At 42.9% G+C, this 23,468-nt stretch overlaps 1 protein-coding gene across 1 annotated transcript in view; it reads right to left on the bottom strand.

Moving 5' to 3' along the window:
- Positions 1-23,468, bottom strand: part of LOC121545959 (kazrin-like) — a 367,424-nt gene that overhangs the window by 79,115 nt on the left and 264,841 nt on the right. The window contains exon 3 of the mRNA XM_041856909.2: positions 17,037-17,144. Coding sequence (XP_041712843.2) covers positions 17,037-17,144 — 108 coding nt within the window. The remainder of the gene's footprint in view (positions 1-17,036; positions 17,145-23,468) is intronic.

The raw sequence follows: 23,468 nt of genomic DNA, 5'->3' as shown, positions 1-23,468 counted from the left end.
CCCAGAAACCCTAGACCCACTCCAATTTGCATACCGCCCCAACAGATCCACAGATGATGCAATCTCTATCGCACTCCACACTGCCCTTTCCCACCTGGACAAGAGGAACACCTACGTGAGAATGCTATTCATTGACTACAGCTCAGCATTCAACACCATAGTGCCCTCTAAGCTCATCACTAAGCTAAGGATCCTGGGACTAAACACCTCCCTCTGCAACTGGATCCTGGACTTCCTGACGGGCCGCCCCCAGGTGGTAAGGGTAGGTAACAACACATCTGCCACACTGATCCTCAACACGGGGGCCCCTCAGGGGTGCGTGCTCAGTCCCCCTCCTGTACTCTCTGTTCACCCATGACTGCATGGCCAGGCACGACTCCAACACCATCATTAAGTTTGCCGACGACACAACAGTGGTAGGCCTGATCACCGACAACGATGAGACAGCCTATAGGGAGGAGGTCAGAGATCTGGCCGTGTGGTGCCAGGACAACAACCTCTCCCTCAACGTGACCAAGACAAAGGAGATGATTGTGGACTACAGGAAAAAAAAGAGGACTGAGCACGCCCCCATTCTCATCGACGGGGCTGTAGTGGAACAGGTTGAGAGCTTCAAGTTCCTTGGTGTCCACATCACCAACGAACTATCATGGTCCAAACACACCAAGACAGTCGTGAAGAGGGCACGACAAAGCCTATTCCCCCTCAGGAGACTAAAAAGATTTGGCATGGGTCCTCAGATCCTCAAAAAATTATACAGCTGCACCATCGAGAGCATCCTGACTGGTTGCATCACCGCCTGGTATGGCAACTGCTTGGCCTCTGACCGCAAGGCACTACAGAGGGTAGTGCGTACGGCCCAGTACATCACTGGGGCAAAGCTCCCTGCCATCCAGGACCTCTATACCAGGCGGTGTCAGAGGAAGGCCCTCAAAATTGTCAAAGACTCCAGCCACCCTAGTCATAGACTGTTCTCTCTGCTACCGCACGGCAAGCGGTACCGGAGTGCCAAGTCTAGGTCCAAAAGACTTCTCAACAGCTTCTACCCCCAAGCCATAAGACTCCTGAACAGCTAATCATGGCTACCCGTACTATTTGCACTGCCCCCCCACTCCATCCTTTTTACGCTGCTGCTACTCTGTTAAGTATTTATGCATAGTAACTTTAACTCTACCCACATGTACATATTACCTCAACTACCTCAACTAGCCGGTGCCCCCGCACATTGACTCTGCAACGGTACCCCCCTGTATATATAGCCTCCCTACTGTCACTTTATTTTACTGTATATATATAGCCTCCCTACTGTCACTTTATTTTACTTCTGCTCTTTTTTTCTCAACACTTTTTTTGTTGTTGTTTTATTCTTACTTTTTTTGTTTAAAATAAATGCACTGTTGGTTAAGGGCTGTAAGTAAGCATTTCACTGTAATGTCTGCACCTGTTGTATTCGGCGCATGTGACCAATAAAATTTGATTTGATTTGATTTGATCTGAAAAAGTGGTAAGCAAGTTTAGTCCAAAAAAACAATTTTCACTAACTTAATTTGTGTTAGAGGTTTCATGCTGCTTGTATCTAAACCAAAGTAGATCATTTTAAGATTGTTCTATACATCAGGGGTCTCTACTTCAATATGAGGTCCTAAACCTAGCATGAAAGTGCATTCTTGTAGCTATGTGAGCTAATATAGTCAAAGTGTTTTCTTCACAGGCCTAATGCAAGGCATTATCACTGGGATATTAGGTAACAACAGGACCAGGCCTATGTTGCTAAATGGCATATTATTATTATTATTATTATGTTAAAAGTGTTTTTTTAAAGTACAAAGTGTTTGTTAGGTGTTGAGCCTAAATAATTTAAAGACTAAAAGTGATTGTGATTGTGTTGCATTGTGTTTGGGAAATAAAGACAGACATGGTTTTAAAAAGGTAGTGGTAATATTTCATTCTGTACAGAACAGAGGAGGCTGGTGGGCGGAGCTATAGAGGATGGGCTCATTGTAATGGCTGGAATGGAATTTATGGAACAGAGGTTTCCATGTGTTTGATACCGTTCCATTTATTCCATTCCAGACATTATAATGAGCCTGTCCTCCTATAGCTCCTACCACCACTTTCCTCTTGTACAGAAATTTGTAGGCGGCTTAACTTACCCTTAACCGCGGCTCAACTTAAACCATACCTGGGGTATGTTGTGCCAAGAGACCACTTTTTTTATGTTTTCAAAACTGTAATGTTGACATGAATTCTGGTTATCTCCAGGGATACACAACATCCTGAAATATATATAGATGTATTTGTTAGAAAGAATACTATATTACCCTTGACGAAGTGAAGCTGAGGGTAAAAACCTACTCAACTTACCCCACTCTCCACTACTGTAATGTATGCACTCTGTATTCATTTTGAAGTCAGATACAATTCTGATCTCAATGAGCACATCTAGACTAATAGAGGTCAGATATGAAATGAGCCTCTCTGCCCTTAGTATGTAAATGTATGTACATTAATTTGAAAACTGTGGTGTGGTTTCTATACTGAAGGGTGCTCTCACGCTGTTGAGTGCTGTTGAGGCACACTTGGGTGTAGTGGTTGGGATAGTGAGGAGAATGATACAGCATTTCCTTGTCATTGCCCATCTGTAAGGTCAGGTTATGTACTCCTTACACACATACACACACACACACACACACACACTTGCACAAAGGCACAAAAGCACGCACACACATACACACACACTTGTTTAGGCCCTAGAGGTAATGAGCTGAAAGCACAATCCCTTAAATGAAAATCTATACAAGCAGCCAGTCTGTTTCACTGCAAAGTCTGTTTACATAATACCTTACTGGACAGCCGTGCCAAGCCCTGCCAAGAAGATGTCAACTGAATACCTCTGTGTGTGTGTGTGCCAGCATGTGCCTTCGACCGTTTGTGTGTGTGCGTTTATCACGGCAGCTCTCAGGAAAACAATGTGGTGGTCATCTCTTTAATGCTTGTCTATGTGTAGCCAATGCCGGCTAAGTGACACTACAGTCCCAGAGGAAGGGCTTGTCAACACGCACAATGCATCTGTCAATGGCAAAATCCGCTCGTACATCAAACCCCCCTAAACCGCTCTACTTTTTATCCAACCTCGCAACTGGACCTGCCAAGCCAACCAAATGTAGTCTTGAGATAAACACATACCTGTTTTCCCTGATTATTTTCTCTGGGGGTAAATCCAGCCTGTTGTGAAGTAGTGTCTCGCAAACCTGGCAACCCTACACAGTGGAATTATAGCCCACAGTCCATCAGGCTGCATGACCCTGTAAAATCTACAGTAGGGGAGGGTGGGGTAAATTGAGCCAAAAAGGGCTAACCTTACCCCACTCTCCCCTACTGTAATGTATGCACTCTGTATTCATTTTGAAGTGTCTCAAATTAAGGTCAGATACAATTCTGGTCTCAATGAGCACATCTAGAGTAATAGAGGTCAGATATGAAATGAGCCTCTCTGATGCAGAATGTAAAAAACACCTGAACTTGTCATAAACCCTCAAAGTTCCATGATGTAGTGAAAATGGCAGCCATCTTGGTCAGGGAGATATCCAAAACCAGTCTAATTGGTGATGCATTTCTTGCTTTTACTTATGCAGAAAAATAAAAGTTGTACAAACAATTGTAAGGAATTATAATAATAATAATAATAATATGCCATTTAGCAGATGCTTTTATCCAAAGCGACTTACAGTTATGCGTGGATACATTTTTGTGTATGGGTGGTCCCGGGGATCAAACCCACTACCCTGGCGTTACAAGCGCCGTGCTCTACCAGCTGAGCTATAGTCAGCCTAAAATATTCTCATATAATTATAAATAAGGTTTATACAGGTCTTATACCAATTTTCGATATAAATAGCATCTAAAATATATGTAAACAGACCATAAATGTCTCAGATTTTGTTTTTTTGGAAAGCTGTGAGTGCTATTATATATGATACAATATCAGTACTTGCTGCATTTACAACTTTGAGCCAGTGTATGGCTGTGGATTGACTGCATTGTTTGAATGGAATTTTGGCATATTGGCAGTTCATTTGAAAAATGTTTGGAATAATTCCTCTAAAACTGTCTGGCTAGCTAGCTAACACACATACAGTGCAGATACATTTTTTTCCAAACTCTGGTGCGTTTACCTTCTTAGTTCGGTTGGCACCATTCTATCCGCAATCGTGAGCACACTAAACAATGCACAGTGGTTCGCTCCTATTCAATCCAATTCAATTCGTAACGTGGTTCGCTGCCGGTGAGAACGCAATACGGACCAAACACAGGAAAAGAACCAGAGTTGCGCATTATTATTGATTGTTTGACTGTAAGCATTTGATGAAATGCACGCAGCATCATACAGTAACTTGAGATCTCTGAAATATTCTGTGAGTAGCAGTGCATATGATGCAGATTAGCAGAGAATGGGGTTATACCGGGGATAAAGGCTACTGAATTTAGCCTATTCCGGTCGCAGTTAGAGCAGCGATTGCAAATATAAATGTATTTGCACCAAAGAAAACAAGTGATAGACAACAATACAGATTTTAAAAAATAAAATAAAAATAAAAAACGGTGTGCAGGTGTGGTTGGAAGCCGAAGGGCTTATATGAAAACCACACCACAAAAAAACTATATACAATACACGTTGTTGGAAGAACAAACGTGAAAGTAATATGAAGATTGGGACACACAAGTGATACTTTATGATAATCATAAATATATTTAATGTGAGCATTTTTGTCCAATAAACAAATTACTTGCATAGACACTTGGTTTTGTTAAGGAATTTTTGTTTGTTTGACATATGGCAATGTGAAACCAACTGAACCAAATGAAAAAAAAATACAATGTAACAAATAGTCAAACTCTGATTTGAACTATAGCTCAAAACTATGTGTGAAAACACCTTTGGTTTTATTTCCTCCCTACCCCCAGGCACTCTGACAAATAACTGATAATGTTGGGTTATAGGGGTAACATCTGAATGTGAGGGGGATGTCTGTGCACATAATTAGAATAAGAACACTAGCATAAATATTATAGCTATCTTTATGTTTTTGTCTCTTGTGTGCAGACGCCAGTGAAACAACAATTTCATTGTTGGGCCATATCAGTCATCCCTGTCTTTCTTTCTCTACGGTCTCCATATCATCTCCCTTTCCATCTATTCTCATCCCTATATCTGACTAAGCCCTCCCTCTTCGCCGATACCCCTCTCTCTCTTCATTGTTCTCCCTTTCTTTCCTCCCTGTTTCTCTCTTATATTCCTTACTTCCGCCCTTTCTCTTCTCCTTAGCCCATGCCATTCTCTCTGTCTCCCTCACTCTATCTCAAACGCTCTATCCTTCTCTTTCTCTCTCATGCTCTATATCCTTCTTTCTGTCTTCTCTCTTTCTCTCTCTCTCTCTCTCTCTGTCTTGCTCCCTAATCAGTACAGGGGAGCCATAATCCAGCCGTGCGCCTCATTGCAGCTGTCACTCAGCCAAGCTGCCAGCCGCAAATCGAGCCCATTCCACCCCTGCCGTCCCCACCGCCGTTCCCACACGTCACCCAATAGTAGCTGCCAAATGGGCTTTTTAAAAGCCACTTGAACTTCAGGGAAGAAGTGAAGGGAGGTATTACGAGTAAAATTGGCCTGTCTGTCTGTAGCTCACGGGGGCAGAGAGTGGCACGTAAGGGGGAGAGGGAGAGTGAGAGGTAGAGTAAGGTCAGCCACTGACTGGATCTTGGCAGCTATATTGCTCACAGACTGATGGAGGGACAGGCGAATAGAGAGACATACAGACAGTGGGACGCAGGCACACACACACACACCACATAGTGCTCAAGGTCATAGTGCATGGCCTCCAATGGAGATTAATACATCAACCTTGTCTTGACGAGACAGGGAGGACTACCTTTTTCAACAGGGTTCACCTCTGACCAATGCCATGTGACGCCTAGTGTCTATATATTTGGGGCCAGAGGACACACAGGCTGAGACATTGTGACTGGACCGTTTTCACAAAATTTCAATCCAGCCAGGTCACCCATTTTACAAGTCAGTATTCAACGTCCATCTATGTCTGAGGACGTCGGTGATGATGTGGAAACTGGATACTACTAGGGGCTACAGTAAGTGCTGTTACCTTCATTTAGGTTTTAGTTTTACTAGGGCTTAAGCATCTGCCTCCGGTGCAAAAGGTTGCATGTTTGAATCCAGCGATAGAAAGTTTTTTGTTTTAAGCCTATCCCAAACCTTAACGATTCGGAGTTAATGTCTAAACTTAACTTCAAAATTTGACGTTTGAGAAACATGGATGTGCCTCAATCACACTTGAGGCAGAAATGACTTCCGCAAGGCAATTAAAATGCCATTCCCCCACTGGCTGGCTATATGAGAGAACTGGAGAGGATAAGAATACGTGGCACACGTCACAATGTCAATAATGCAAGCAAATTCTGCAAAATATGCTTAACCTAGATGTACTAGTGCCCCTCAGTGAGTTTAAAACTCCAGTGCAAAACTCTGTACAGAAGGAGTGTAAATATTTCCTGTAGATCGTGTTCTTGTGTTGATTGTATTGTATGTTTATATTGAACAAAAATATAAACGTAACATGCAACAATTTCAAAGATTTTACTGAGTTACAGTTCATAAGGAAATCAGTCAATGTGCATTCGGAAAGTATTCAGACCCCTTGACTTTTTCCAAATGTTGCTACGTTACAGCCTTATTCTAAAATCGATTGAATTGTTTTTTTCCTCATCAATCTACACACAATACCCCATAATGACAAAGCAAAAACAGTTTATTTTTAAATTTTTGCAAATGTTACAAATTAAAAACAGAAATATGGCATTTACATAACTATTCAGACCCTTTACTCAGTACTTTGTTGAAGCACCCTTGGCAGTGATTACAGCATCGAGTCTTCTTGGGTATGACGCTACAAGCTTGGCACACCTGTATTTGGGGAGTTTCTCAAATTCTTCTCTGCAGATTCTCAAGCTCTGTCAGGTTGGATGGGGAATGTCGCTGCACAGCTATTTTCAGGTCTCTCCAGACATGTTAGATCAGGTTCAAGTCCAGGCTCTGGCTGGGCCACTCAAGGACATTGAGACTTGTCCTGAAGCCACTCATGCGTTGTCTTGGCTGTGTGCTTAGGGCCGTTGTCCTGTTGGAAGGTGAACCTTCACCCCACTCTGAGGTCCTAAGCGCTCTGGAGCAGGTTTTCATCAAGGATCTCTCGGTACTTTGCTCCGTTCATCTTTCCCTCAATCCTGACTAGTCTCCCAGTCCCTGCCACTAAAGAACATCCCCACAGCATGATGCTGCCACCACCAGGTTTCCTCCAGAGGTGACACTTGGCATTCAGGCCAAAGAGTTCAATCTTGGCTTCATCAGACCAGAGAATCTTGTTTCTCATGGTCTGAGAGTCCTTTAGGTGCCTTGTGTCATGTGCCTTTTACTGAGGAGTGGCTTCCGTCTGGCCAATCTACCATAAAGGCCTGATTGGTGGAGTGCTGCAGAGATGGTTGGCCTTCTTGAAGGTTCTCCCATCTTCACAGAGGAACTCTGGAGCTCTGTCAGTGACCATTGGGTTCTTGGTCACCTCCCTGACCAAGGCCCTTCTCCGCCGATTGCTCAGTTTGGCCGGGCGGCCAGCTCTAGGAAGAGTCTTGGTGGTTCCAAACTACTTCCATTTATGAATGATGGAGGCCACTGTGTTCTTGGGGACCGCCAATGCTGCAGACATTTTTTGGTACCCTTCCCCAGATGGGTGCCTCGACACTATCCTGTCTCGGAGCTCTACGGACAATTCCTTCAAACCTCATGGCTTGGTTTTTACTCTGACATGCACTGTCAACTGTGGGACCTTATATAGACAGGTGTGTGCCTTTCCAAATCATGTCCAATCAATTGAATTTCCCACAGGTGTACTACAATCAAGTTGTAGAAACATCTCAAGGATGATCAATGGAAACAGGATGCACCTGAGCTCTATTTCAGAAAAAGGCTGTAACGTAGCAAAATGTGGAAAAAGTCAAGGGGTCTGAATACTTTCCAAATGCACTGTAAATAAATTCATTAGGCCGTAATCTATGGATTTCACATGACTGGGAAGACAAATATGCATCTCTTGGTCAAAGATACCTTAAAAAAAGAAGTAGGGGTGTGGATCAGAAAACCAGTCAGTATCTAGTGTGACCAGCATTTGCCTCATGCAGCGTGATACATCTCTTTCGCATATAGTTAATCAGGCTGTTGATTGTGGCCTGTGGAATGTTGTCCCACTCCTCTTCAATGGCTGTGCGAAGTTGCTGGATATTGGCGGGAACTAGAACATGCTGTCGTACACGTCGATCCAGAGGTTCCCAAACATGCTCAATGGGTGACATGTCTGGTGAGTATGCAGTCCATGGAAGAACTGGGACATTTTCAGCTTCCAGGAATTGTGTACAGATCTTTGTGACGTGGGCCATGCATTATCATGCTGAAACATGAGGTGATGGCGGCGGATGACTGGCACGACAACGGGCCTCAGGATCTCGTCATGGTATCTCTGTGCATTCAAATTGCCATTTATAAAATGTAATTGTGTTCATGTCCGTAGCTTATGCCTGCCCATACCATAACCCCACCACCACGGGGCACTTTGTTCACAACGTTGACTTCAGCAAACTGCTCGCCAATCCAACGCCATACATGTGGTCTGCGGTTTTGAGGCTGATTGGACATACTGCCAAATTCTCTAAAACTACGTTGGAAATTAACATTCAATTATCTGGCAACAGCTCTGGTGGACATTCCTGCAGTCAGCATGACAATTGCACGCTCCCTCAAAACTTGAGACATCTGTGGCATTGTGTTGTGTGACAAAACTTCACATTTTAAGAGTGGCCTTTTATTGTCCACAGCACAAGGTACACCTGTGTAATGATCATGCTCTTTAATCAGCTTCTTGATATGCCAAATTTTTGGGGGGTTTTAAAGTAAAATCCCTGCAGTTCCTCACATTTTGCTATGGGGTGGTTAGAAAATGCTACAGTTTAAAAGCTAATTTAAATTCTACACATTGTGACTTATGCGATGTTCATATGATATTTGAGTGAGAGTGACTAACAAAATCAATGGGGACCACTGTAGGTCAGGTCCTGTGGGCACGTGCCCTAACTGCCTGGGCGGTTATTGGCCGTTATTACTACAAGGTTTAGAATGCTGGCTAGACTATCTACCAATCTAAAAATAAATGTAGCTGACATGGGCTAATTGAGTGACTGTCAGTGACTGACATAACAAGATAAAAACTGCAGATGCACTACACAATTTCGAAATTGCACATTGTGTATTCTACTATCATAACTCTCAACATTAAGTTGAGACCCCAACCGAGTTGCTAAGGGGAATTGTTTCGGGGGGGCATAGCGTCCACAGGGCCCAAATCGGTCGCTTATGTCGCTTATTGGGTAGGGCCGGCCCTGCCTACTATTTAGAACGCAAGTACGGGTATTCGGACACGGCCAATGAGTCTCAATGGGCTTTTTCCTGGTTCCCTCTTTCTTTCCTCCCATTCCCTCTGTCTCTCCCTCTTTTACTCGTTACCTTCCCATTACAGCAACCAAACCCTGCATGAGTGCAGATAGCATACAGTACAAGGGTCAGTGGCATACCATATAACTCACATGTACACACAGACAGACGCACACACACACACACACTACACCCATTACCCAACCACTGACATCACTGGAACTTAATGTGCACAAGCAGCACCTGTCTTCTAGTTGTATAATGCTGCCAGCTTAATGCCCTACTCCTCTCTCTCTTTCTCTCGTGGTATGTGGGTCGAGGGTGGAGGAGGAAAGGAGGGGTAGAGAGAGGGGAAGAGAAGGAGAGAGAAGGAGAGTGAGAGATAGAAAGAGGACGAGAGAGAGTTTCAGTGCGTGTCCGTGATGAATTTGCTGATACCACAGCAGCCTGTTCCCATTCCGAGGAAACTCACGGTGATATACAAGGCCTTGGCCAATGCAGAGGATGTGTGTGTTTCCCTGAGCTTGCACATTTACAGCACCCTGGACCCAAGACTTATAAAGCAGCTGGGTCGCGCTGTTGCTGCTCCTGCACAGGGGTGTGTGTGTTGGGTGTGTGTGCATGCGTGCGTGTACGTGTGCTTTCATACATTTTAATGTGTACATTCTTAATTTTATAACAAATGTCATGCAATTCTACACATTTTCCATGGGGCAGAGATATTTTCTTAATTAGTTTTACAGCTAATTTCCTGCAATTCTACCCATTTTGCAATGGGGTGGGGAGAAATGTTTGCTGTTTGGAAACTAATTTCCTGCAATTCTACCCATTTTGCAATGGGGTGGGGAGAAATGTTTGCTGTTTGGAAGCTAATTTCCTGCAATTCTACAAATTTTTCCATGACTTATGGCATGTTAATATGATGTCTGAGTGAAAATTAAAAAAAATCAATGGGGGCCCCATGGACACATGTCCTGAATGCCCAGTTGATATAATAACCATCATATCGAAGTCAACTTGGAGTCGCACGATGACATGTTGTGTGGTCTTCCCACTACGACTCATCGGGAAAGCATGCAGTTTATTAGGCTACAGCTTAAATAAGTTATGATGAACTTTACAGAGTGGTGAAAGTGCAAGGTGATGAGCTTGATGCTCCTTTCCAATAAATATTGAGGTTCTTATTCTGGTGACATGATAATCGCTTGGCTGCCGTTTGAAAAATATAAAAAATCTTGCTCTTTTGTCCATAATATTCTCATCATGTAGGCTATACGCAGATAGTGCTGTTGGCTAGAGCGCACATGCCAATACCAGAGTGGGCACACTCGCTATATAATGAAAAAAAGTGAGAAAACCATCAGTAGAGTTGAAAATGCGATGGAAACCCATTTAAATTGTATTTTTGATGGGAATTTACCCACCAAAAAATTATTTTTATGTGCACTACGTCATCACGCACAGCCTTTTATCTGCAACAAGACAATTTGATGGAGAAGAGAAAAACTGCTGATTCACAAACCCCCCCAAAAAATTGCACCTGGTGTTTTCTACTATTCTTACTCTCAATAGTAAGTTTATACCCCGACTGAGTTCCTAAATAAAGCATATTTTCGACCGCTCATGTCGCTTATGCCTGGGGCCGGCCCTGCTCCACAAGGAGGTAGGCCTATACACGACTTTGTTTCAGTTGTGACAATAAATCACATCAATAACAAATGCTCTCTGTAGAAACCGGGAGATACAGTACAGTTAATGGGTCATTCTACAGAAGTGATGAAAATTGGGGATTGAAAAAAAAAGCTCATTTGTATCCTTTTTCCCCAATACTTTCAGCACACATTTCTGCCAACATACAGCACCAGTCAAAAGTTTGTGGAGGCCAGGTCATCTGATGCAGCACTCCATCACTCTCCTTCTTGGTAAAATAGCCCTTACACAGCCTGGAGGTGTGTTGGGTCATTGTCCTGTTGAAAAACAAATGATAGTCCCACTAAGCCCAAACCAGATGGGATGGCGTATCGCTGCAGAATGCTGTGGTAGCCATGCTGGTTAAGTGTTCCTTGAATTCTAAATAAATTACAGACCAGCAAAACACCCCCACAACATAACACCTCCTCCATGCTTTACGGTGGGAACAACACATGCGGAGATCATCCGTTCACCCACAACGCGTCTCACAAAAACACGGCGGTTGGAACCAAAAATCTCAAATTTGGACTCCAGACCAAAGGACACATTTCCACCGGTCTAATGTCCATTGCTCGTGTTTCTTGGCCCAAGCAGGTCTCTTCTTCTTATTGGTGTCCTTTAGTAGTGGTTTCTTTGCAGCAATTTGACCATGAAGGCCTGATTCACACAGTCCCCTCTGAACAGTTGATGTTGAGATGTGTCTGTGACTTGAACTCTGTGAAACATTTATTTGGGCTGCAATTTCTGAGGTTGGTAACTAATGAACTAAATCTGGGTCTTCCATTCCTGTGGCGGTCCTCATGAGAGCTTGTTTCATCATAGTGCTTTATGGTATTTGCGACTGCACTTAAAGAAACTTTCAAAGTTCTTGAAATGTTCCGTATTGACTGACCTTCATGTCTTAAAGTAATGATGAACTGTTTCTCTTTGCTTATTTGAGCTGTTCTTGCTATAATATGGACTTGGTCTTTTACCAAATAGGGCTATCTTCTGTATACCCCCCCCCCCCACCTTGTCACAACACAACTGATTGGCTCAAACACATTAAGAAGGCAAAGGGTGGCTATTTGAAGAATCTGAAATATAAAATATATTTTGATTTGTTTAACACTTTTTTGGTTACTACATTATTCCATATGTGTTATTTCATAGTTTTGATGTCTTCACTATTATTCTACAATGTAAAAATAAAGAAAAACCCTTGAATGAGTAGGTGTGTCCAAACTTTTGACTGGTAGTGTATGTCAGGGATGATCTGGTCTCTTGGCAATCCAACCCTCACGGGAGGGCAGCTCCCACTCAGCCCAGTCCAAGCTGTTCTCTGTCCTGGCACCCCAATGGTGGAACCAGTGTCCCCCTGAAGCTAGGACAGCAGAGTCCCTGCCCATCTTCCAAAAACATTTGAAACACTACCTCTTCAAACCCCCTCCTGACTAAAATGTAAAATGTAGGTAGATACATACTACTCACAAACTTAGTTTGTATTGCACATTTGAATGATTTACCTGATTTCCTTACCACCCCACGAAATGTGTCACTACAGAAACATAGTGAAAAAGTAGCAATAAAGGGAGAACCATGCACAGTAGTGATCAATTTGATTAACCTTCTATTACATATTAATTTAGAAATTGTATTTGCATATCCAATTAATAGAATAGTAAAAACATTATTTTTAACCTGATTTTCTAAACCTTTAAATTGAATATAGAGAAATATCATCTCTATTGTTCCCTGTAAAATGTTCAATGTTGATTGTATGAATCTGAAACTTGTTGATTGATTGAATAACTTATGCATCTAATTAATTATTATATGTTGTCAAATTATCACTTTACCTATCATTATTTTGGCAAAATAACCGGCGTTACATAAATCAATGTAAATGTTACGGTGTCAAGTGTCAATCATAGAGATAAATGGAGGACTAGAGGGATATAACTTGTTTTAGTATAGACATTGCCATTGAGGGCTTCCACCATTTAAAGGTAGTCAACTGGATGGGGATTCCTGTAGGTTGGGAGTGATCAGCCAATAATCAGAGAGCATTTTCTTCTTCAAATTGGGTTGCCTATCATTTGTAAACCAAAGACTAAGGTAATATCCAGGAGCCAAGACCAATATTTATACCAGGACATTGGTAAACTCGAGTACAGTAGAGTAGGGTTCAATACAGTACATTAGAGTACAGTAGAGTATGGTACAGTACAGTACATTAGAGTACAGTAGAGTATGGTACAGTACAGTAGAGCACAGTACAGTACAAACAGTACAGTACAGTAGGGTATGGTATAGCACATTATAGACGTCTGTTTTGGCCAAATAGAAGTCAATGTTTGGGCACTTGGAGGGTTGGAACCCCCCTGCTGGCTATGCATCTCAATACTCTACACTATTTCCTGAAGTGTGCACTTGTCCACTACCCACATGGTGGTCCTCTGTAGCTCCGTTGATAGAGCATGGCGCATGCAACTTTAAAATGGAGATAGTCTCAATGGCACTGCCTGTGCTGTCACCATAATGGCACAGATACAAAGACAAGACCTCTATATATCGTTATGGTGTATATTGTTTTGGTTTTGACCGTTTCGGTTTGGACAATTTGGACTTATTTTGGACTTTAAAGAATCCCCATAGCTAACATATGGCTGGCTATCTTTCATTTGGAAAGATGTACATCCCATCAAACATATATGTTTTGTCCCAAATCCGTGCTTTACATATATCTTGATATATTTGATGTTCAGTTGTGACACTTCTTAAAAATACATTAAATTTACCAAATTACTCACTAGTTGTGGCCATGCTGGAGAGGAGTGCAATCGCATCACCTGGTGATATTTGTAGGGGTGTGGCTATAAGCACAGTCGTTTTACCGTCTTTTAATGTGTGTTTCGGTAGTGACATCAAAAGGTGGGACAGCACTTTTTAAAGAAAGATGTATAAAAATAAACTAAACTTTGAATTAGATCAGTATCTTTCAATGTAATAACTCAATATGTTCTATTGAAATAATAGTGTAAAAAAAACAACTAATTGCTTTATATTCAAACATGAAGTTTAGGAGTCAGGGTTTGGGACAGCCACCTCTCAATATAAATAGGTTTATAAACAATGACTTTGTACTATATTAATTTAACAATATGTTTGTTATTGCCTTGGATTGAATCAGAACAAATTAGGTCCCGTGTAGCTCAGTTGGTAGAGCATGGCGCTTGCAACGCCAGGGTTGTGGGTTCGATTCCCACAGGGGGGCAGTATGACAAAATGTATGCACTCACTAACTGTAAGTCGCTCTGGATAAGAGCGTCTGCTAAATGATTTACGTGTTTGGAGACTAAAGTTATTTTAGTGTGGGACTGCAATTTGCAGCACATCTGTAGACTCACCCATATGGGTGCCTCAAAAGCACTGATCCAAGATCCGGTTTTACTCATAACCTCATAAAACATGCAATTTGGACTCTGGTATGGTCCACTGATCCTAGATCCCGTTAGTCCCACAGTACATGCAGCCTTGCACTGACAATAATACACTAGCAGTGAGCTGAATCCCTAAAGGCAACGTCATGATTGTCCAGCCAGCTCCAGACACAGGGAGAGCCTGACTGGAGCTGGAGGTTCCATACTGGATCAGTTGCACACTATCATACTCCCATGTACAGTGAGGGGGAAAAGTATTTGATCCCCTGCTGATTTTGTACGTTTGCCCACTGACAAAGACATGATCAGTCTATAATTTTAAAGGTAGGTTTATTTGAACAGTGAGAGACAAAATAACAACAAAAAAATCCAGAAAAACGCATGTCAAAAATGTTATACATTGATTTGCATTTTGATGAGGGAAATAAGTATTTGACCCCTCTGCAAAACATGACTTCGTACTTGGTGGCAAAACCCTTGTTGGCAATCACAGAGGTCAGACGTTTCTTGTAGTTGGCCACCAGGTTTGCACACATCTCAGGAGGGATTTTGTCCCACTCCTCTTTGCAGATCTTCTCCAAGTCATTAAGGTTTCGAGGCTGACGTTTGGCAACTCGAACCTTCCGCTCCCTCCACAGATTTTCTATGAGATTAAGGTCTGGAGACTGGCGAGGCCACTCCAGGACCTTAATGTGCTTCTTCTTGAGCCACTCCTTTGTTGCCTTGGCCGTGTGTTTTGGGTCATTGTCATGCTGGAATACCCATCCACGACCCATTTTCAATGCCCTGGCTGAGGGAAGGAGTGTCAGGGCGTGTGTAGGTGTAGTGTAGGAAATCAAATGCAGGACGCCGACTGTAGGTTCCAAAATGCTGTATTACTGGCCCGACACAGGCAACAGGACAACTAAGCCCAACAGCTAAATTACGCACAAGGCGAAAAGGCAAATGCGCACAAACAGGTGCGACAAACGAAGTGGTGCACGAACAAGTGCAACTAAGCTCCAGCGCAGTGGAGAACCTATGCTCAACCGAGCAAACACAACACTGACGAAAAACAATCATACACAACACATGACAAACACAACGAGAAACTTATAGGACACTAATTACGTAAAACAGAAACAGGTGTGACACAAACAGACAAAAGCAAACGAACATGAAACATCTATCGGTGGCAGCTAGAATTCCGGAGACGACGAGCGCCGAAGCCTGCCCGAACAAGGAGGAGAGGCAGCCTCGGCCGAAACCGTGACAAGGAGGTTCTCACCCAAGATTTGACGGTACATGGCCCCGTCCATCGTCCCTTTGATGCGGTGAAGTTGTCCTGTCCCCTTAGCAGAAAAACACCCCCAAAGCATAATGTTTCCACCTCCATGTTTGACCGTGGGGATGGTGTTCTTGGGGTCATAGGCAGCATTTCTCCTCCTCCAAACACGGCGAGATGAGTTGATGCCAAAGTGCTCGATTTTGGTCTCATCTGACCACAACACTTTCACCCAGTTCTCTTCTCAATCATTCAGATGTTCATTGGCAAACTTCAGACGGGCCTGTATATGTGCTTTCTTGAGCAGGGGGACCTTGCGGGCGCTGCAGGATTTCAGTCCTTCACGGCGTAGTGTGTTACCAATTGTTTTCTTGGTGACTATGGTCCCAGCTGCCTTGAGATCATTGACAAGATCCTCCCGTGTAGTTCTGGGCTGATTCCTCACCGTTCTCATGATCATTGCAACTCCACGAGGTGAGATCTTGCATGGAGCCCCAGGCCGAGGGAGATTTACAGTTATTTTGTGTTTCTTCCATTTGCGAATAATCACACCAACGGTTGTCACCTTCTCACCAAGCTGCTTGGCGATGGTCTTGTAGCCCATTCCAGCCTTATGTAGGTCTACAATCTTGTCCCTGACATCCTTGGAGAGCTCTTTGGTCTTGGCCATGGTGGAGAGTTTGGAATCTGATTGATTGATTGCTTCTGTGGACAGGTGTCTTTTTATACAGGTAACAAACTGAGATTAGGAGCACTCCCTTTAAGAGTGTGCTCCTAATCTCACCTGGGAGCCAGAAATCTTTCTGATTGAGAGGGGGTCAAATACATATTTCCCTCATTAAAATGCAAATCAATTTGTAACATTTTTGACATGCGTTTTTCTGGATTTTTTGTTGTTGTTATTCTGTCTCTCACTGTTCAAATAAACCTACCATTAAAATTATAGACTGATAATTTCTTTGTCAGTGGGCAAACGTACAAAGTACTTTTTTTTCCCTCACTGTATTTCTTGATAGCTTGAACCAATGTTGCTGCAGGCAGTATCTACACTAGGGTTGCCAGTTTATACGTTGCTACAGTACGTAGAGGGTAGAGAATGTAGGTAGTGGCTTACCTTTGTCCAGAGAGGAGTCTGGGGTGCTGAACTCCATGAGGCTGCTGATGTCACTCTTGTAGTAGAGATCGGTGGCTGGCGGCTTCTGCCTCTGGTGTACAGAGGGATCTTTAGGAGAGGACAGGACAATTGGTTTAGAACACACTTGAGTTTTGGTAGGTGGTGGTGACTGTGTGTGCGTTCATGCATGTGCGTGCATGCGTGAGTGCGAGGGGGGTGTTGATAACGATGGCAGTAGATAGATCGATGGCATAAACACTTTTACCCACAAGAGTTAGTATGTGTTGGTTTGCCTTTAATGACTATAACAGATAGGGATTTTCAAGGATGAATGATGAAGAGAATGTGTGTGTGTGTGTGTGCAGGTGTACAAACGTGTGTGTTTGTGTATGTGTGTGCAGACATGTGTATGTGTGTATGCTTCCACGTGTGTGTGTGTGTATGCTTCCACATGTGTGTGTGTGTGTGTGTGTGTGTGTGTGTGTGCGCATTGATACACAAAGCGTGGGGGTGGAAATGAGAATTGGTAGAAGAAATACAATGTCTGTGTTATAGGAAGGAAGTGATGAATGCAACCACACTAAACACTCATCTTGAACAATTCCTCTCAATGCAAACTAATGACCAATAACTCTCCCGCCTCTCAAACCAACACGCATGTATTTATAGGCTAATAAGTAGTGTTAACCATAGTACTGCACCATTTGTCATCAGGATTACTGAGTACTTCTTAGCATTCATACCCGCTGTTGACATATAAGCAACATTAGCTTTTCATGACTAGAAAAGCAATTGGGCCTTGTTAGTCATACATACAGTACAATTTGTATGTAATACGAATGCATATGCGCACATGCATGTTCACGCTCACACACACACACACCATTGCTGTGATTTTACATCACCCAGGATGATGGTTAGATTCACAGTAACATCTGTGTCCTCCTTCTGCCGTTCTCCTCTTCCTCTTCCTCTCCTCCACCCCCATCCCTTCATCATCTACCCACTACCGCCTATTAATGCCTTGTTATCTGGCTGAATAAATTGCAGTAATTGAGCACAGATGTGGGAGATTCATAGAAAAATCTGGGGGGCTGCAGCATGTTGTCGTTATGGAGAGATCACTCCTCTTGCCTCTCTATGTGGACGCTAGTTAAAGAGCTATCAGCCTGTCTGTGCCGTTGGAGACTGCTCTTTATCAGTGAGCATAAGGTGGATGAGGGAAAGTTAAGTATGGCCCTTATTGAAGTGAGAAAGTGAGTGGTCTAAGGAAAACGGAACCACTTGGGTTGAGGAGCAGACCCTATGAGAAAGCACTGGATAGTGCCATAGATCAAGTGAGAAATTGTTCTAGAGGTAGTAGAAAAGTGCTATATATGGGGTGAGAAAGGTTCCTACGTGTCAAGAATCTTTAGGTGAGGTTTATCCACAGATGTGAAAATAGAAATAAAAAGATGTGGGATTCAAGAGGCCTAGAAGCATTAGCCTGTGAAAGTAGAGATACTTGTTTTATTGTCCAATAGATCCACAGAGCATGTGGGGCTTTGAAAGAATCCAATTTTGTGGCAAATGGAGTCATTGGGTACCCTCCTGGATCAATGTCTTTTCAGCAAATTGTTTTTTCTTCGTGAGTGTACACCTCGTAAGGTATCACTGCTTCATATTGATCCTAAGCCGCGAATCAGTGACTTTTGTCAAAGATTGGTCATTATGTGAGCAGCATCACCTGTGTGTGTGTGTGTGCGTGTGTGTGTGTGTGTGTGTGTGTGTGTGTGTGTGTGTGTGTGTGTGTGTGTGTGTGTGTGTGTGTGAATGTGTGACTGTGTGTGTGTGAGTGAGAAAGAGAGCGAGAAAAAAAAAACAGAAAGAGCAGGTATGCATGCATAGGACTGTTTCTGTGTGTGGACATGTGTGTGTATGTAAATGTATGAACAAGACAGCATAATGTGCTTTGTGTATGTGTAAAGATGTGTGCATACTCATGCAATTTATAATCTTAACCATCACCGAAACACTAGACCTTTATTCACAGTAAGATAATGTAGGCTGTACAGCAAACTATAGATTATAAACTCCATACATATTCCTCACTGCTAATAATTGCGCATCCCTTAGTGGCACAATAACAGCATTTCAATTCATAACTCAAATTGAGTAGGGCAGGATAGCTGGGTAGAAGTGGGAGCACGTAAGGAGGGCAATTTGACAGTTAGTATTTCCCTGTTGCCTTGTCTTCTCAGTGCGCCTACACAAGGCTGCGATGAAGGATGAATTCTTATTTAAACCTGAGTTGCAGCCTATCGTATAAATCATGCTGTTTTGGAGAGTTATTCAGCATGTGAGACGGCAGAATCACTTTCACCTCTCTCTCTCTCTCTCTCTCTCTCTCTCTCTCTCTCTCTCTCTCTCTCTCTCTCTCTCTCTCTCTCTCTCTCTCTCTCTCTCTCTCTCTCTCTCTCTCTCTCTCTCTCTCTCTCTCTCTCTCTCTCTCTCTCTCTCTCTCTCTCTCTCTCTCTCTACGCAGCTGCAATATAAACCTTCAAAGACACCGCTCACCTATTATTGCCAAGGAGTGTGGATATCTGCCACAGGGAGTTAAGACAGATAAGTCATTTTCTGCAGCAGGCAGAAAGCGAGAAAGACGTACATGCGTGCCTTCAGAACACTAACTATGCATACATTAGACAAAAGAAAAAGAGAGGCAAAACTGCACTCTCCTAGTTTTCTTGTTTGTGTTTGTTTTTGTGTGTGGTAGGTGCAACGCAAATGAAAGCAGGTCATCTATCTCATCACTTTTATTTAACTGATTGAAAGGCTTCTAAATCAAAAATGATATTGGTTTACCAGAAAATAGATGAATATAAACAGAGCCATCTACAGTATACAGTATGACTCTGACTTCAAATTGTCACAACAAAAAGCTGATGAATGGGATAATCTTACTTAAAATGCATGGAACAAATGTGAACATATATTTCAGATCTTTTTCACTATTTTCACTACCCATTTTTGTCCTAAATATATTGTATTTCTATGATAATGTGCTTTCACCAGAAGCTAGAAATGTACGCCTGAGGAATGCCATAAAGATATATTCCTACCAGACCAGTATACTACATATTCTAGATTAAAACATTTCTCTGCAGAGACATACAATCAATGTAGCTGACTATGATTGCGGAATTGTGATTTTAAAAGTTAAAATTAGCACTGCTCTACAAAACGGGCAGCATCACTTCAGCGGCAACCCATACATTTCATTATTAATAATGGGCCATTTAACTAGTCAAGCACACTACTGAGAGAAAAAAGTAATTTCTCTCTGATTAAATAAATAATGATTTCCTTACAGCGAGAGTAACAAGATTCACACCCCATGTGGCTTCGTAATGCAATCATACAAATTGCTGTATCGATGCAGAACAGTGTGTCAACAGAGAACTCTCCTATTCTCCCCATTCTGTCAACACCATGCTAGCTACAGAAACAATCATTTGAGATGTTGTGTCATGCACACTCACATCATGCTGTAAAGGTAGAAAGTAGAGATATACAGTGAGGGAAATAAGTATTTGATCCCCTGCTGATTTTGTACGTTTGCCCACTGACAAAGACATGATCAGTCTATAATTTTAATGGTAGGTTTATTTGAACAGCGAGAGACAAAATAACAACAAAAAAATCCAGAAAAACGCATGTCAAAAATGTTATAAATTGATTTGCATTTTAATGAGGGAAATAAGTATTTGACCCCTCTGCAAAACATGACTTAGTACTTTCTGGCAAAACCCCTGTTGGCAATCACAGAGGTCAGACGTTTCTTGTAGTTGGCCACCAACTCCTGAGTGGTGCAGTGGTCTAAGGCACTGCATCGCAGTGCTAACTGTGCCACTAGAGATCCTGGTTCGAATTCAGGCTCTGTCGCAGCCGGCCGCGACCTGGAGACTCATGGGCGGTGCACAATTGGCCCAGTGTTGTCCAGGGTAGGGGAGGGAATGGCCAGCAGGGATGTAGCTCAGTTGATAGAGCATGGCGTTTGCAACGCCAGGGTTGTGGGTTCGATTCCCACGGGGGGCCAGTATAAAAAAAATATATATATATATGTAAGTCGCTCTGGATAAGAGCGTCTGGTAAATGTAAAATCTAAATGTAAATGTTTGCACACATCTCAGGAGGGATTTTGTTCCACTCCTCTTTGCAGATCTTCTCCAAGTCATTAAGGTTTTGAGGCTGATGTTTGGCAACTCGAACCTTCAGCTCCCTCCACAGATTTTCTATGGGATTAAGGTCTGGAGACTGGCTAGGTGTATTTTGGGTCATTGTCATGCTGGAATACCCATCCACGACCCATTTTCAATGCCCTGGCTGAGGGAAGGAGGTTCTCACCCAAGATTTGACGGTACATGGCCCCGTCCATCGTCCCTTTGATGCGGTGAAGTTGTCCTGTCCCCTTAGCAGAAAAACACCCCCAAAGCATAATGTTTCCACCTCCATGTTTGACGGTGGGGATGGTGTTCTTGGGGTCATAGGCAGCATTCCTCCTCCTCCAAACACGGCGTGTTGAGTTGATGCCAAAGAGCTCGATTTTGGTCTCATCTGACCACAACACTTTCACCCAGTTCTCTTCTGAATCATTCAGATGTTCATTGGCAAACTTCAGACGGGCATGTATATGTGCTTTCTTGAGCAGGGGGACCTTGCGGGCGCTGCAGGATTTCAGTCCTTCACGGCGTAGTGTGTTACCAATTGTTTTCTTGGTGACTATGGTCCCAGCTGCCTTGAGATCATTGACAAGATCCTCCCGTGTAGTTCTGGGCTGATTCCTCACCGTTCTCATTATCATTGCAACTCCACGAGGTGAGATCTTGCATGGAGCCCCAGGCCGAGGGAGATTGACCGTTCTTTTGTGTTTCTTCCATTTGCGAATAATCGCACCAACTGTTGTCACCTTCTCACCAAGCTGCTTGGCGATGGTCTTGTAGCCCATTCCAGCCTTGTGTAGGTCTACAATCTTGTCCCTGACATCCTTGGAGAGCTCTTTGGTCTTGGCCATGGTGGAGAGTTTGGAATCTGATTAATTGATTGCTTCTGTGGACAGGTGTCTTTTATACAGGTAACAAGCTGATATTAGGAGCACTCCCTTTAAGAGTGTGCTCCTAATCTCACCTGGGAGCCAGAAATGTTTCTGATTGAGAGGGGGTCAAATACTTATTTCCCTCATTAAAATACAAATCAATTTATAACATTTTTGACATCTGTTTTTCTGGATTTTTTTGTTGTTATTCTGTCTCTCACTGTTCAAATAAACCTACCATTAAAATTATAGACTGATAATTTCTTTGTCAGTGGGCAAACGTACAAAATCAGCAGGGGATCAAATACTTTTTTCCCTCACTGTACAGTAAGGCTTAACTTGAACATTCACACAGTTTATAATTTGTAACCTTAAAGCTAAATAGCTAAAAGTCTTACTGCATACTGTTCTCTCGCTCTCGCTCTCGCTCTCTCTCTCTTTCTGCTTTCTCACCGTTTAACCTTACTACCTTAAAGAGACAAAAAGATAAGAAGATGGCAAAACAAATAACATTATTTTCTATAAAGTTTGAGGAACAGTAGATCAAGGTCACAGCTCGCCTTATAAGTTCTCCTCACCTCAGAAGAGGATTGCTTCCCAAATCCCTATCCTTGTTTGTCCTCTCTTGAAAGCCTCTATACACCGTTCCAAGTTAATATTTCATGCCAACTTAAGTATGGAGATTCAGCTCTCTCAACCACAAGGACCCCCGCTGACTCAGTTTCACTGAGCCACTTCACTGCTGGAGGATGAATAATAATTATCCAAATAAACTATTCTCCTGAAACAGAGGTGACTGTTTGTGGCTCCTTTTCCTCTCACAATACACTGTGAGAGAGAGAGAGAGAGAGAGAGAGAGAGAGAGAGAGAGAGAGATCACTTTAACAGACACCAAGAACCGGCTTCAATGCTATTTTCGGAATAAGGCCAAATTACACTCATTGACTTCCAAAATGGGTATTCATGCTGCATCCAAATTGGGTATTCATTGCTTGGAGGGCTATCCCCTTATTTAACCCATTTACATAGCAGCATATGGCTTTGTTTGAGTGTGCACACAGAACCAGGCAACGCGGTATGTGTGGCTGTGTCAAAACACAATTCTATCTAATCGTTATGAAAACAATAAAATGATGCATGCTGACCCTTGTCAAACTGAGGGATAGCTTTAGGTGCCTTTACTTCACTGTCCCTACTCTGTCTCTCTTTCTCTCTCGCCTAACCCTCTATTTTTCTCTATCCTATCCGCATCCTTATATCTTCTCCTCCTCTCTCTCCCTACCTCTAGCTCTCTGTGTCCCCCCTGCTCTCTCTCTCCTCCCCTCTCCATCTCAGTCCAGGTTTGCAGCTGCCAGAAG

This window comes from Coregonus clupeaformis, chromosome 30 (genome assembly GCF_020615455.1).
Source record: "Coregonus clupeaformis isolate EN_2021a chromosome 30, ASM2061545v1, whole genome shotgun sequence".
Taxonomy (NCBI): Eukaryota; Metazoa; Chordata; class Actinopteri; order Salmoniformes; family Salmonidae; genus Coregonus; species Coregonus clupeaformis.
This window is presented reverse-complemented; position numbering and strand designations above follow the sequence as displayed.